Source organism: Bacillus rossius, chromosome 3 (genome assembly GCF_032445375.1).
Source record: "Bacillus rossius redtenbacheri isolate Brsri chromosome 3, Brsri_v3, whole genome shotgun sequence".
NCBI lineage: Eukaryota > Metazoa > Arthropoda > Insecta > Phasmatodea > Bacillidae > Bacillus > Bacillus rossius.
Genome location: NC_086332.1, coordinates 103,859,380 through 103,875,210, shown reverse-complemented (window position 1 = coordinate 103,875,210; position 15,831 = coordinate 103,859,380). Strand labels below are relative to the sequence as shown.

The 15,831-nt window shown below is 33.5% G+C and overlaps 1 protein-coding gene across 1 annotated transcript in view; it reads left to right on the top strand.

Moving 5' to 3' along the window:
• Window positions 1-15,831, top strand: part of LOC134531482 (beta-galactosidase-1-like protein 2) — a 61,050-nt gene that overhangs the window by 36,195 nt on the left and 9,024 nt on the right. Inside the window, exons 7-10 of the mRNA XM_063367193.1 lie at window positions 4,120-4,266; window positions 7,347-7,534; window positions 7,720-7,970; window positions 9,219-9,404. Coding sequence (XP_063223263.1) covers window positions 4,120-4,266; window positions 7,347-7,534; window positions 7,720-7,970; window positions 9,219-9,404 — 772 coding nt within the window. The remainder of the gene's footprint in view (window positions 1-4,119; window positions 4,267-7,346; window positions 7,535-7,719; window positions 7,971-9,218; window positions 9,405-15,831) is intronic.

Below are 15,831 nucleotides of genomic sequence, written 5' to 3'. Positions count from 1 at the left end.
TTCTTTCAACCATTGTTCTATATTTAGAAATAGCTCATTAAACAATCTATTTGCAATTATCTTTGTAGTGTACGACGACCCATTGAAACTGATCGACGATCCTAGTATGTTCAGTTTAAAGAATACGAAACAGTCTCATGATTCTACACATGGTAATTAGATAAAATATACTCGACTGAGTTCAGGGGAGGGCAATTGAAGATTTCGCTCTTCTAGGACTACTGGTCTTGTCCCCAGCCGGTTCAGGATATGCTGTGGAAGAAAGTCTAGAACTACGACCCAGAACTATTGTTGACGGTGACTGAGCTTGGCTCCTGGCAGGATGGGCTGAAAATTCCTTTAAATGGGTGTATCTCACCAATGTAGATAGGAAGGGCAGTTGTATAGAAGCCTGGAAGTCTTGTAGCACAATGGCAGATATTCGCCCATCATGGTAGCGGAAATAGCTACAAAACACGAGTCCCTATAGTCCCTATAGTGAAAACCCGAACTTCCTAAATTTATTACTGGTAAAACTACATAAATTCGCAGCAGCCACTTATATTCTCGTTCTCTGCGCGGGATATCTAGACGAGGGACCGCCCCAAGCACAGAAAACCTATTCTCTATCCGAAGACCAACGCTTAAGTAATTGTTCTTTCAAAATCACCGGCCAGCGAACATTTAAGCTAGGAAGAAATAATAAGCAACCTCGCTTCCTACTTGGCGAGAGAGTTAATAGTCGAAGACCATGGCTAACTAGTGCAGCAAAGCGAAATCAGTAAGAAAAGGAATAATATCTCAAATATATATTCAGTAAATAATAATAAAATAAATCCCAAACCTGAATATCAACTGATATGCTTTGGAATAAGTCTTGGTCGTCGCACTATGCACAACTCATAGGTACTTAAATACACTAATGAAAAATATAATTATTCTTATTTAAATGACAAAGTAAACATATAACTATGAGACAAAAATCATTATGAACATGTAAACAGGTCTCAATGTTTACACACTTCAATATCTGCTCCCATGCATCTTTTAAATACGAATATGCAAACATGATAATCCATAAAATATACATCAATAAAATATTACCTACTTGTGTGTTAGTACTCTGAAATATTTATGGTCCTGAAGGTTGTAAGATGATGGCATAAATTAAATACCATTAAATTTTATGGAAGAAATGTTATTCTTTTCATAAATAATTTTTGACAGTATTATTACTTAACTTTAATTATCGAATTGGCAACGATAATAAATTTAATTTTATGTATATGTTTACATATATCTCAGACTATATATATTAATATTTTATGTGATTATTATTTAAGAAAAAGGTGGTCTATAAAACCCTCATACATATAATGGTTGAGGATTTTGTAGATTTTTGTGGAATTTGATAATTTTTTAAAAATTATATAGATATTTTTGTTTTATAACAACGCCGGTAGGAAATATAAACTCGGCCTTACACGCACGAGGAAGAGCAGAACCTAAATGCTTCAGGAACCAAAACCTGAAACAAATATGGCGACATTCATCAGACAAAATCAAGAGCGGTCTCCACTAAACAAAAAAAAAATGATTTTCTCCAGCATATGCTGGTGGTGCCAGCATAACGAAAAGTTGAAAGATCAAGGATTGGGGTACTCGGTGAGGTTATTGTAACGAAAATTGTAACGCATAGTAGTGGGACACTCAATGATGATGTCATCTAACAAGTATAATGCATACGAATGGGGCACTTGGTGATGTCATTGTAAAGAAAAGTGCAACAAACATGTTTGGGTCACTCGATGATGATGCAGTAACGAAAAGTGAAACACACAGGAGTTAGGCGCTCAATGATGTTTCATCGTAACGAAAAGTGCAACGCACAAGAGAGGTTACTTGTTGATGTCATGGTTCTGAAAAGTGCAATGCACTGTAGTGGTGTACTCCATGATGATGTCATTGTGTTTTAAATCAAAATTTCATTAAAGATGTTTTATAAATTTTAATTTTTTTCTAATTTTCTAAGTTAATATTTATGGTTTTTTCAAGATGTTGTATGTGACTTCATAATTCACAATAGTGAAATGTTCTAGAAAACAAAGTGGCAAAATGTTCTAGAAAGTAAAATGGAAGAATCCAAAATGGCCTTCGTTCATATGTCAATGTAAGGTCATGCATGTTGTCCGTCGGAAATAACATAATCCAAGATGGCCTCCAGAAATCCGGAAGTAACTAACAAAAATATGGATTCCCGAAGTGACGTGATTCAAAATGGCCACCATGGATCCCTTGGATCCCCCACCACCCGCCTGTGCCTCCATACATACAAAACACACCTACTCAGGTGATACGTGAAGCGCGAGCGGCCTAGCGCCTTCGAGGTCGCTAGAGACATAGATGGGTGAAGAGATGAGAATGTAGCATCGACGTAAGGAGTGGATTGGGGTAAATCACTGGTTCGCGGTAATGTCTGCCACGTTTCCCTACCTGCGAAATAAAAATATCTTGTTGAACCCCAGCGTGAATAGTACCAGGGCCGCTGTGGTGCGAGTGCAAGTGAACTCACACTCAACTGCCTAGGCCTTGCGCTGCTACGATCCAGGGTCACCGATTGGGGACATGATAATTCGCGTGGATACATGGACTATAGTTCATTCAATCTTGCGTGGACACTTCTGAACTCCGCCGTTGGAAGCAACTCACTTTTGGTAAACTGGAAATTGTGTCATATTCCCGATCTTATTTTCCATCAGTAAGTGGGAAGCACACCAGAAATTGTAGTTCTTCGATGAAACGTTTTTAAAAGTGCAATGTTCAAAATTAATGACCTCAAATATAATCGATTTAGCTTGTTAACTAGCTCCGTACATACAAAAATGCAACTAGACACATGACATGTTATTTGGATATGCAGTGGGAGTGTACTTAAAAAGTATTTTAAAAAGGGTTTATAAAAAACACTCATTTAATTTATTCAGTCAAAAATATGCTCTTGAATGACGCTATTTTATCCGACCGCTCTCTAAAATCAAAACTATGTAGTAAAATGAATACAATGATAATATCATTCTTTCTTTTTTATTTGCTTATATTACAAAACACACGATGTTTCTGTTCTGTTTAGCTTCTAAGCAGCTCTGGGATTTTATGTCCATAAATCAGGCGTAGGTAAAGTGGACTATGATAAAATCAAGAACTGAACAATGTTCAACGAAAATTAATCTGAGACTCATGGTGTTCACCACCATAACAAATGTTTCAAACCAGAATTTTTTATATTCAAGCAAACTAGTTCAGAGTATTACAATGCATGAAAGATAATAAAAAGTTCAATTTTATTTCTTACCACAATTATGCATAAATTATTTAAAATTAAAAAATAGTGTTTTCTATATCATGGTAAACGTGAAGAAATACATTTTTCCTTCATTAATTCAATATGTGCTCCCCCAAAAGTTACAAAACTTTAAGATATAGCCAGACAATTAAAAGATATCCTTCAATAAGCGTTCATAATAAACCCACAATTTGAAAAGAAATTCAAACACTTTTTCTTAAATGTTTTTTTGATGAAAAACTGGAGAAGTTACGGCTAAGCGACGTTTTCTTCTACACAATTAATTATTAATACAATACGTATTTAATCAATTAACATATATGTTAAGCATTCTTGTCATTATAACCTTAATTTTAAAATATAAATTTAGTAACCCTATAAATGAGTATTGCCTAAAACTGTAACTTAAAGTTAAGAAAAAATTACTTCATAATATTTAAATTTAAATATGAAAATAAATACTTTTAGGGAATTTAAATTATTTTTACGAGAGGGAAAAGCTTATTTTAATACTAATTATTGAAAGTTTTGTGCAGGCAACACAAAAGATAAAAACTATGTCATACAGATGTATCAAGTGACAAGTTTGTGGTATAATTTTATCATAATTGGATATACTTCACTCAGTAGAATTATATAAAATGTATTATCAATAAATTAAAATCTAATCATCTATGCATTAATAAGTTTGTTCAAATGCATAATGTTTTAATAAATAAACAGATTTTGGAAGAAATGTTTACTTTTAAATAGGCGTATGTATTATCTTAAAATTATTTTTAATTATATTTTTTCAGGTTACCTAACATACCTCAAGCAAATTCTTGAATTTCCAGCTAATTTCAATCTCTATATGTTCCACGGAGGCACTTCGTTTGGTTTCATGAACAGTGCAACAATGAAAAGAACTTTCCCAACATACAAATCAGATGTTAGTAGCTACGGTGAGTTCACTTTATGGTAGTTGAAAATACACAATAACTTATGTTAATGTATGTAAAAGAAAAACAAGAAAATTTAAACTCTACATTGTATTAAAAAATGCAATTCGTGTGCACACATTAAAAGGAAACAACAAGTTAAAATAATTAGAAGACAGCGTTCTGTTCTCCAATTCAATATATGTGGCAAAATACAATCGACAGTTATTGATTAGAATAAATCTTGACATTTCTAATTATGTCTAGCTGTCGCGTCAGGTTACGTTGCTGGAAACGATATATGTAAAAACATGGTGCAAAGATTCTACAATAAAACCACTTTAAATTTTATTGTTTTGATATCAAGCTGCAAAAAAGGTGTGATTAAATTTATCAACGCTTTACTTTATGGAAATATTCTCAGGCATGCAAGATCCTTTAGTGTTTGTCGCTGACACAAAAAATATTTGAGTAGATGACGAACAAACAGAGTTTAGTCACAAAAAATAAAAACTTGAACTGAGGGTATTTTTGTGTAGGGATTGGTCATCCTGAACTAATGTTATCACCCATAACGTTAAAAAAAATGTAATCCCATTTATGTTGCCATTAGAAAGTTGAAGTTTATTTCAAAAGAATCTTAATCCAGCAGCAGTGTCAGTCAAAAGAGATTTATTCCAAAATAGTCGATCACAGAGCTAGCTAAAGTTCCCATGATTCTCTGCTGCTCTGTTGTTTACATTGTGAGTTTGCAGGTTATATTGGTTATAACTGTTATGTTGGTTGTAAAATGTGTTTCGTGTTTGATTGTTAATTATTTTTATTAAAACTAAAAGTGAGTGACATTGAAGACAATTTAGTGACTGTTGGTGCGAGAAAGGAAGGCAGCCGAAAAAGAGAAACTAAAGGAAGAAAGAGAGTTGATAAAAAGAGTAATTAGTACTTGCAACCCAAAGCTCCAACACCTACAATTAATTCTCTTAGATACAGTAATAAGCACTTTAAGTGCAATAAGTTTTCACCTAATGACTGTAAGAACATAAGGAACAAACATTTCTTGTCGAATAAAGTAGCTCAGGATATCTTCATTTCCAGTTTTAGTTATTTTCTCCCAGTAAAACGGCGCAGAACATTGGCCACAAGCAATAACAGCAGACTAAATTCTGCGAAATTTTTCAGCAGACTAAATATCGCTTAATAATTTCCGAGGAAAAAGAATGCATGTGTGCAAGAAGCTTTTCATGCAAGTAATGTGTGTGAAACCTACTAGATTAAGAAGTATCTTTCAAGCCAAGTCTAGAGGCGAGTATCTTTCTGAAAAAAGAAGTGGAGACCGAAATTCTCATAAAAATGCAGCAAAATGCCTCGCAATTTCAGAATTTATCAAAAAGTTAAAGGAAAACGAAAGTCATTACTGCAGGCAAAAAGTCTAAAAGGATTTATCTCAGTGAAAACTTAAACATAAATATACAGTGCAACATAAATATACAACGAAGCCCAAGCGGCTGACAGCCTCAAAGTCCCAAAATATCGGTTTAGAAGAGAGTTTTCAAAGTTCAACATTGGATAGGCCTATAGGTTACCGGCGTCTGATATCTGCAGTTATTGTCAATAGTTAAAACATCTAATAAAAACTCCCCAGGATGCACAAACCAAGGTTGAGTATATGACATAGAAAAGAATTCACAAACTTCATGCTAATGCTGTTTTATAAAATCATGAAAGAAGATGTGCATGATGGAGTAAAACTTTGTTTTCATATTCAGCAGATCCAGTTTCTGCCAAAATCGCCTAGTCAAGAGGCATACTGCTCCCGTCTGTTTGGGTTTTACTCCTTGTATGTTGTTGAATTACCTGAATAAAAACCAACTTGTTATGTCTTGTCAGAAGAACAGGCAGGAAAAGGCGTTGTGGAAGTAAGTTCAGCATTGTTCCATCACTTGCAGAACTAGCATCTAGATGAAAATTCGAAAACTATGAAGCTCTTTTGTGATGGGCGTGGGTCACAAAACAAAAACAACTATATTTTGCACACCCTAATGCATTACTTAATTAAAATCCGAATATGGTTTAGAAACAATTCATATCACATAACCGGTGACTGGACACAGCTTCCTCCCAGCGGACAGAGTTTTTGGCCGTGTTGAAAAGTTACTTTGGAAGAAACTTCTTATTGTTTATTATTTTTCTTGAAATAAAAGGCCAAAAATACTTCCAGTTTGAATCTGAGGCAAAACCTTGGGTAACTCTTAGAAAGAAAAATTGGAATGTTACAAGATTATGCAAAAGCTTTGAGTTAGGCATGCTACCTTTGATTCGCAATATGAAAGAAGCCAAGAAAAAGGATGTGAAAAAACTTTTGGAGCTGATGTTTGGAGATGATATGAGAAACGAATTAAGGTTTAAGTGGTATGCCGATATAATTGACAATGTCTTACCTACCGCAAATAAAGATGATCTTGAAGTTGATGATAAAGAACTGCAACTGTATGGATGAAGACTGTGGATTTCATGTATAAAACATTTTTAAATAACCCAGACACCAACATTGACAAAGGCCTAAGGAATCTTTTATATCTGACTGTCTATTCTTGTCTAGTGTTCTTAGTATTAATATGTTAAAACAAAAGAGATTCCTGAAAATGTACAATCAAAAAATATTTAATCCATAAGTAACCAACAAAAAATGTTTACTCCAGTAATTTAAACTTAATTCCGAGGAAAGTGTAAAGTTTTTATCACCAAAGTAAATGTTTTCAAGATTAACAAAGCTTATTGCAACTGTATAAAATATTTCAGTTTATTGAGTAGCAGTTTTTCTTTAATACCGAATATTGCTATACATTTGACTAAAATCTTTTTGTTCGTCACCTCCTCATTTAAGCAGCTGATATTAATTTCAGACTCACATTTATTTCTTACAAAATTTATTCTGCCGTTGAGTAAAATATTTGAGAGTGAATAAAATGTAATATTAAAAAAATTAAAAAAGTTATTAGAAGAAAATTACTGGTTCCTGCAGGGGATATGTTTTACCTAAAAACCTTCGCCCCACCGTTTTGCTTGTGAAATGTGAGAAAGCTGGTTATCTCTCTTTTCTACAGACTATGATGCTCCTCTGAGTGAAGCAGGAGACTACACTGAGAAGTATAATGCAACAGTGGAGCTGATAGCCAACTATTTGACTGTAAAGACCAAACTGCCAGCGATGCCCGCTGAGAGTGTCAAGATGGCATACCCATCAAGCAAAATATCAGAGAGTCTTAGCCTTAGTGAACTGGTGCTCTTAGTCGTAAGTTCATAGTTAATACATATATACGTATACTTAAATGTTTTGTGTCAATTTTGACATAGTGACTAATCGAATGTTTTAATGACTACAGGAAAATATGTGAATGTGTTAGAATGAACACAAACATAAAATTATTACTGATAAACTTTCACAGTTGACGATGAACTTAATGACTTTTGTACCAGGATGAAGCCGACCATGTAAACTCCACCAACGTAAAGCCCATGGAACTGCTGGAAGTAAACAACCAGAGTGGACAGAGCTATGGGTTCGTCTTGTACAGGAAAACGAACGTCATCATCCCAGAAAATGCGGTAGTGAAAATAAATGGGCAAATAAATGACCTGGCTGTGCTTATGGTCAACGGAGTAAGGAAAACTGAAGTGTTCAAGGACGCTAAGCAGCAGATGAGTTTTGGGTACTTTGATGCTAATAGGTAAGTGCTTCGCTTTGATATTGTTCTTGGTTAACTCTGCCATAAACTGGTAAATTTTCCACTTGGATTTTGAAACGTCAAACTTATTTAATAAATTTTCCACCTTGGAAGGCACAAAGTCTGATTTTGTCGTCGCAGTGTTTGTCGAGGTGATGGCCCATGGTGCATGTTTGAACGAGATATAGACCTGTTTACAGAAACAGAACAGAAATCCCGACAGAAATGTGCCTTAGGTGTGGTGCCTCGCCAAACCTATAAGACCTGTAAAACCTTACGTTTTTAGCAATGCATGTTTTCCGTCTGGCCAATGTATCGGAAATACACGATCATGGTGTCCTGGATAATTTCATGATACTCGCAGTTGTTCCTTTTCAGTTTTAAAGGCACTTTTTATGTAAAAATTTTACCAATAAGAAATTATTTATACATTATTCAGCTGTGCAAACACAGAAAATAAGTATTAGTGATAGATCATTAGACTATTATTCGCGTTATAAATTAATGATGAGTTTTTGCCTGACATTTTACGAAATTAAATATGTAAATAGAATTTATCTGGCGCAAAATTTAACAGAATAAAATAATTTGCAATGATAATATAGTGAAACATCAGTATAATATGAATGTATGTCTGGAAAATACCTTCTGCCTGTGGAGCTTGAGCCAACTAGTTGCTCCGAGCGTAAAGATTCTTGTGTCGATGTCCACCGTCTTTTATTGTGACATCACGTAGGTCATCTTGATGAGCTTGACCTTTGAACTTGACCTTGACCCTGGTGGCCATCTTGGATAAGCCATTTTTTTTCCGCATCTTGGTTTTCCGTCCTCTTGGTTACTAGAATATTCTGCCATTTTGAATTCTCGAATGTTCTGCCATCTAACAACCCAATCTATAATGTTGCAATTTTCGTTATGGCCACCATCTAAAATAATTAGCAATTTTCGTCCAAAAGTATATGGAGAAATTGATCAAAATTTTAATTAAGGAAAATTTAATAAAAAGAATCGTCACCATTTTAAAAATAGTCCGCCATCTTGAAAATTCGTATTTTTTTAACTTTAAGGGAGACAAATTTTAAAATTTTAAAACATTATTTAAATACAATTTAAGTAACTTGAATGGTGACATTCAGAGGAGCGACAGTATTGCATGTGTGCCGGGCCGGCGCCTAATGTGTTGCCGCCCTGCACACGTGCATGTCTGGCCAGATGCAGTGCACAGGCCGCTGGTGTCCGTGTGTGTTGCAGCACTGCGCAACTGGCCCTGGACAGCGCGAGTGTCGGGGGAGCACGGACTCTGGACATCCTGGTCGAGAACTGGGGCCGGAGAGCCAACACGAAAGGAATAGTTTCAGGCTCCGTCCTCTTAAATAACGACACCATCAAAAACTGGCAGATATACGCTCTCCAGTTCAAAGGGAAATGGTTGCGCAGGTGTGTTTTAAGATATTGTAAAATATTTCACTCTTTTAAAAATACTTCCCCTCCTTAGCATTTTCTTAATATAATAATTTTCGAAGGAATTGAAACTTTTACTGTTAGGTGATTTCAATTAGAATCCGTTTAAAAATAATATCTTCTTCTGAAATTTCTTGCCTAACTTTTGTATAATTTCTTGCTTTTACAAATAAGTTTTGAATAAGTAGGAAAATTAAAATATCAATTATTGGCTGCTTGTGTGTTTTGTTTTAAGCTAAGAACATTACCTATACTTATAATAAAACTGTTCTAGGTAAAAATATTGTATATTGGATTAAACTATGAAAATAATAAACTATGATAAATAGCTGTTTACATTATTTAGGGACTGAAAAATATATTTTTTAAGTTTTTTTTATGGTTCTTGGCCTTTTTGTTTTCTTGTCGGTTTGTTTAGTCTGTTTTTTTACTGCATTAATCAAAAACTACTGTACGGATTTTGAATAACTGTTTTCTTTTAGTAAGATCTTTGGCTATCTTAAACATAAGGATATTTTTAATTACAGAATTCCAACCATAGGGGCTGTAAAAAGGTAAATATGGTTTTTAAATAAATTATTATAGCTAAAAATTTAATTAACCTTAAGCAAATATATTGGTCGTCAATTGTATACATACCAAAACTATCAAGCTTATTGTGCCGTTACATGACTATCTATTCCGCGCACAGAATGACTTATTATTATTTTAAACATTTTAATTATATTTAGTGTTATTGGTTTATTTCCGCGTTATGAACGCTCTATATTTATATTTTGGCATATCCACGTGTGCTACACTCTATGACGTAGCATGAACTGACATTTGAGCAACAATAGGCTAGACCCCTCTAGGGCACAATTGACTTTAACGGCATAAGAACCTTTTTCCACGTAATTTATATAACAGTGTGTTCATTGTTGGAAATTATTATTTTAATTTTAACGTATTTTGGTATCTTCAGACGTTTTGTTGAAAGTCGGTAATTATTTTAATGTGTAAATTTCCGTTAACGGTTTTATTGTTCCGGCCATTGGGAGGCCGAGTTACAAAAGTTAATAGTTTTTAGAACTTTTTAATGAAAGAGAGTTATGTAATTGTGGCGGCGGTATTGAAATCGCCAGGGGATTAATCCCTTTGATATTCATCAATCTTCGAGCTAAAATAGGTCATCCGAGTGTAAGGATATTTTAAATCGACGTAATAATAATTATATGTGTTACTGGAAGGGCATATCTGGAAAGATATGTAATTAGGAGTGCATATATGACGTGAGTAAAAACTGATACCAATTCCCGTCGTAAGAGATAATCTCCTAAGCTAAATGTCCTTTTATTCTATCCACGAATGAAAACATTGTGAATATTGAGAACTAATTAATGTCATTCAAAACATACATTATAATTTAATTAATCGTTACAACACGTCACAGTCCATACGCAGAGGTAAAATGAGAACGGAATCTCTTATTTATCTACCGACCCAACCGTAAAGCTAAGCCGAGGGACTTTTTCCTGGATTAAATATTCGTAATAATAAACTATAATTTTTATCAATATTCTTCTACGATCTATGAGTGTGAGAACAACGGACACTATAAACTGAATCATATGAACTCTTGTTAGACACACATGTGTGCAACGTATTTCCTGTTTGTTTTAAATACATAATTTTATACCACTTGCCAAACCAGAATTTTCAACATTATTATTTTATTAAAGACTGTCAGTTAACTGAATTTTATTATATTATTATTAAATCTTGTGTGTGTTCGGTAAACCTCTTATTCTTGTCATTCACCCAACCTGAATATTATATTTAGAGTAATATTTATTTTATTTATTTGTTTTCATTTGTTTTCTGCTAACAATGTGAATACATACATAAAAGTGGTGCCCAAACAAATTAATCAATTTAACCAATATAAGCATAGGAGAGTGGAAGAGTATCAATATATAAGTAAAGTCTCACAGAGTTTAAGAGTAAGTGTAGAGGAGAGAGCAGTAGTACATTATTTTTACCATTTTACTAAGTTCTACCACTAAGGGCTGAAAAGGGAGTTTTTATGATTTTAAGAATAAAAATGCTTACTTCTAACTCTATTAGACTAGAGGTAAGAAACTTAAAATGAACAACTGGCATTTAGAGTTACGATTTAGTTTTTTTTTAATTCTTCAGTTAATGTAAAAATATAGTAGGTTTTTATATTTAAAAAATTGTATATCTGAACTAATTAAAGCATGGCGTAAAATATTGACTGAAAATATTGACCATTATAAAGTTAATTGGTTTTTTTTTTTTTTTTTTTACGATTTTGCGAAATTCCAAACATAAGGGTGTAAAATGGCATTTTTGTTTTTAAGAAAGAAATGCACACATCAAAATCTACAAGAAGTAGAGGAAATAAATCTAGAATGAATAACATGCATTTTGAGATACATATTGTATGTTTTTTTTTTAATTTTACAAAAATTATTGTTAAAGGGGTGATAAGTGTGTAGGATTTATTTCAATTATAAAAGTCGTGTCTGCGAAGGAAATGAAGTGGAGCGTAAGAAACTAGGCATGAATAACCTATATAATGAATTTACTGACATCCATTCTTGAGAAGATTCAACTGCAAAGGTTGTAAAAACGGGGTAAGTTATCTTTTTAGAGATAAAATTATGTATGTACGTATGTTTATTTACGCGCGTTAGAAATTATACTACCGGTTAATGTAATACACATAACTATTTTAAAATTAATAGTTACAAAAATCATAAAATTTTGGATACATAACTATTGTAACAGAAAATTATTTTACAGCACATAGAGTAAAGAGTTATTATAAGTATATACTACATAAAACCTAAAGTAACCTGTTAAGCCCGATCTTTACGCTTGACTATATGATTTTTTTTTAGCGAGAGGATAAATCGAGTACATAGAAGTAATGTCCTATTTCATATTTATTTTAACTTTTGGTGGAAGAGGAATGGTAGTACATACATATTTTCTTTTTTTTCTTTTTTTTCGATATCAGACGTAGGAAGTAATAACTTTCTTGTTTTTAGTGTCAAGAGTGCAAAGTTTCATCAAGCTTGGAATAAAACTTTAGATTTATATAGACAAAACAAACATATATATACTAGCTGAAGTACTAAGCGTTTACTGGGCTAAACACATCATAATATAAGGAACATCACAACTGAGTTACAAGTCTGTGGGACATAAATTTGAAAAACGGGAAACTTTTATTTTAAAGTCCTATTGATTACACAATCTCGGTGCATCAGGACTATGCATTAGCAAAACCGGGACGCTTATCTTCAGCTTCATTTTGTGGGAAGGCAGGTAACCCCTAGTAAGACGTGACAATGCACCATACGATAGCGCATTACAAGTGCAAGGAAACGCCATCGATTGATAAAGTTTTAAACGAAACCTTTATTAGCGCCTTTAGTTCGCAAGCAGCCTCAAACTTCACTAATAGTATGGGATTGCTAAGGAGAAGGGTAGGAAGATGCCAAACCTTACTGTATGACCGTGTGGCGGACAGAGAAATGACAAAAACTCACTGTTCGTGTGTCTATGACCAACCGCCTATTATTTTATATCATATAACTGAATTTACCCCTTTTTCAATTATTTAGGATTGGTATTTCATAATATTATATTGTGTATGTCATTCTCCGAAGCATAAATTACACTAAGAAACAAAATTTGACAAAGTTTTAGTTTTCTTATTTTTTTTTTTTAGTATTTATTGCTTAATTTGGTTATGCTGATCATGGATATGTTAATGGATTTCCCCAATGTCGATATTCCCGATATAATAATCAATCTTGCAGTATTCTTAAGAACAACTATTTAACAACTATTTAATGTAACTAGGGACATTAGAGAGAACTAGCATAGGATCATTCTATATTGGTTCCATAATAGTTCACATAATACTGAACAATATCTCATTTTCAATGCAACAATGTTTACAAAATGTAAACACGAGAATAACTTTTCCTCTTATGTTCTTTGGATCCCTCTGCAAGTACTATTCCTTATACACAGTCTCCCATCATTGCACAATCCCAACGTCCCTGATACCTTCTTTCCTTAAGCTGAATGTCCTGGTGGAACCGTTCTCCATGTTCCTCACTCACCTCTTCTAAATTTGGTCTGAAGAAATCAATATGGAAAAACCAACAATGCAATTTGACAGACATTCTGCACCGAAGCACACGGTAAATCTGTATAAAATTGGAAATCAATTCTTGTAATTCTCACTTCCTTTTTTACCCAGACAACATTGCACTACCTTTCGAAAAGCTTCAATAGCACTACGCTCACTACGAGTCATTACATCTACAAGTTCTTTAGGTTGTAACATCGTACAAATCTGAGGTCCGGTAAAAAAAATCCACTTTTTTTTTGCTTCCGATAACTTGGGTAACATGTGTATGTTGAGAGTTAGACACTTAGAGTTGCTGTTCAAACCTTTGATAAATTATTTGATTAGTTCATGTTTGATATCGAGTAACAGAATCTTCTCAGTAGGCACATTAGTTTCATGTTTTACGTTGTGTGTGCTTGGAAGCAATTATTTTCTGGTTGGCCAGTGTAAATCTGATCATATGCCCTGCTATCCCATAAGCAGAGGAAACAAGAATACTTGGCGTAGCCATCTTGAAGCCCCATAAGAAACACCAACATCTTAAAATCACCACAAATATCTCACTTGTGGCATCCATAGTTGAGTTTTTCCAAGACCAGGTTGACGTTTCTTTCAGGTGAGAAGAATAAACTACTTGGATGGAAGGAAACTTGAACCCATTGTGTAGTAGGACAGCTTTAAGACTTGTACTTGAGCCGTTTTAAAAAAGCGTCACTGGTCTGGTTCATAAGCAATCTCTATATGTTGAAAGAGAGTATTAACATTGCTGCAAAAACATAGATGTTCTGATATTTCATAGAATCAGGCAAAATCCTTGTGCCGTACTATGTATTTTGTTATTTTGCATCTTTCAGCAAGCAAGTTATTTTCCTTAAGGCGGGATGCAAGGAGTTCGGCCTTTGATTTTGTTTGTTCCAATTCCCTTATTAGTGAGTGAGGAGCTGTGGTTTCTTTAAATTGCTCTCATCACTATTGGATAAATCACTGTCATCACTAGATTTTTGTAATTTATCTTCAGCATTAAAATGATCTGGTTGCAATGGAATGGGCAGCACCTCAGCGTGCGGTACTGGAGCAATATATGATGGTATGCAAGGTTATGGAATATTTTTTTCTATTCTTCGTATTTTTTTAATATGTAATGTAAACCATACAAAAGTAACTGTTGTCGTGATGGTTGGTTGGATGTCCCCATATTCGAGGAACTTCAAACGGCATAGATTTTTTTGTTCCACATAACCAACCCTCTAAGGTAGACCTACAGGTACCGCAAGACACACGAGGAGCCCAAGCAACATTTTTATCTCCAATTGGTACAACAAAATATGTTTTGTAAGCATCACATAATTTTTTCCCCACAACAATAATGTTTCACCTGTTTATATCCGATATAATGTCCACAAACATTACAAAATGTGTCTGCAGGCAATTTAAAATGCCTGGATACAGACAAGTTTAATTTAAAGACAACAACCAATCGTTTTTATAATAACAAAAATGCAACAGTTTTTCACAAACCAGATTAAGACTGTTTTACAAAATATCGATATATCGATGTACGTGGATACGATTGTTCCAGATGTCTTGTATACTGATTTTACAAATGAGAAACGCCACTGTCATTAATTGCTGATCGCTTTGAACTACTACGATTGTCAGAAAAAGTGATAAATTCAAAACTATTAGTAAATTATTAAAATACCATTAAACATTTTTAGTTTGGATGGTATAGCTCTTTTAAAAATAAATTTATATTCGTGTTCAGCTCATTAATTTTATCCAATAAACACTAAAAGAGGAAAATTAACAATGGTTTGTTACATGGTGTTATCGGTAAGCAAAAAAATTATCATTTCGATAAGTTGTTCCGTTGCTGCGTGAAAAAGGATAAATAGACAAATACACATTCACATTTATAATGTTAGTAGGATATATACCAATCAGTCATTCTGTTTCTGTTTGTAATTTTTTTCTCGTTACATGTTACACCTAATGTAAAATTACTAAAGCAACGGACTAGGTAATGTAGTTTTAGTTATTATAACAATTAGTTAATGAAATAATTAAAAATATAATTTTCTTAAATTATGGTGTAAAAAGTCCTCAATAGTTATAAAAAATTGTTTTAAAGAATGGTTGCCTGTGATATTCGAACTTTGTGACGTAAGGTTATACCACGCACTTATTGTTAGCCACTGAGCTACGCGGGGACAGAGGAATAGCATAAAAATTATTAGGTTATTATATGGT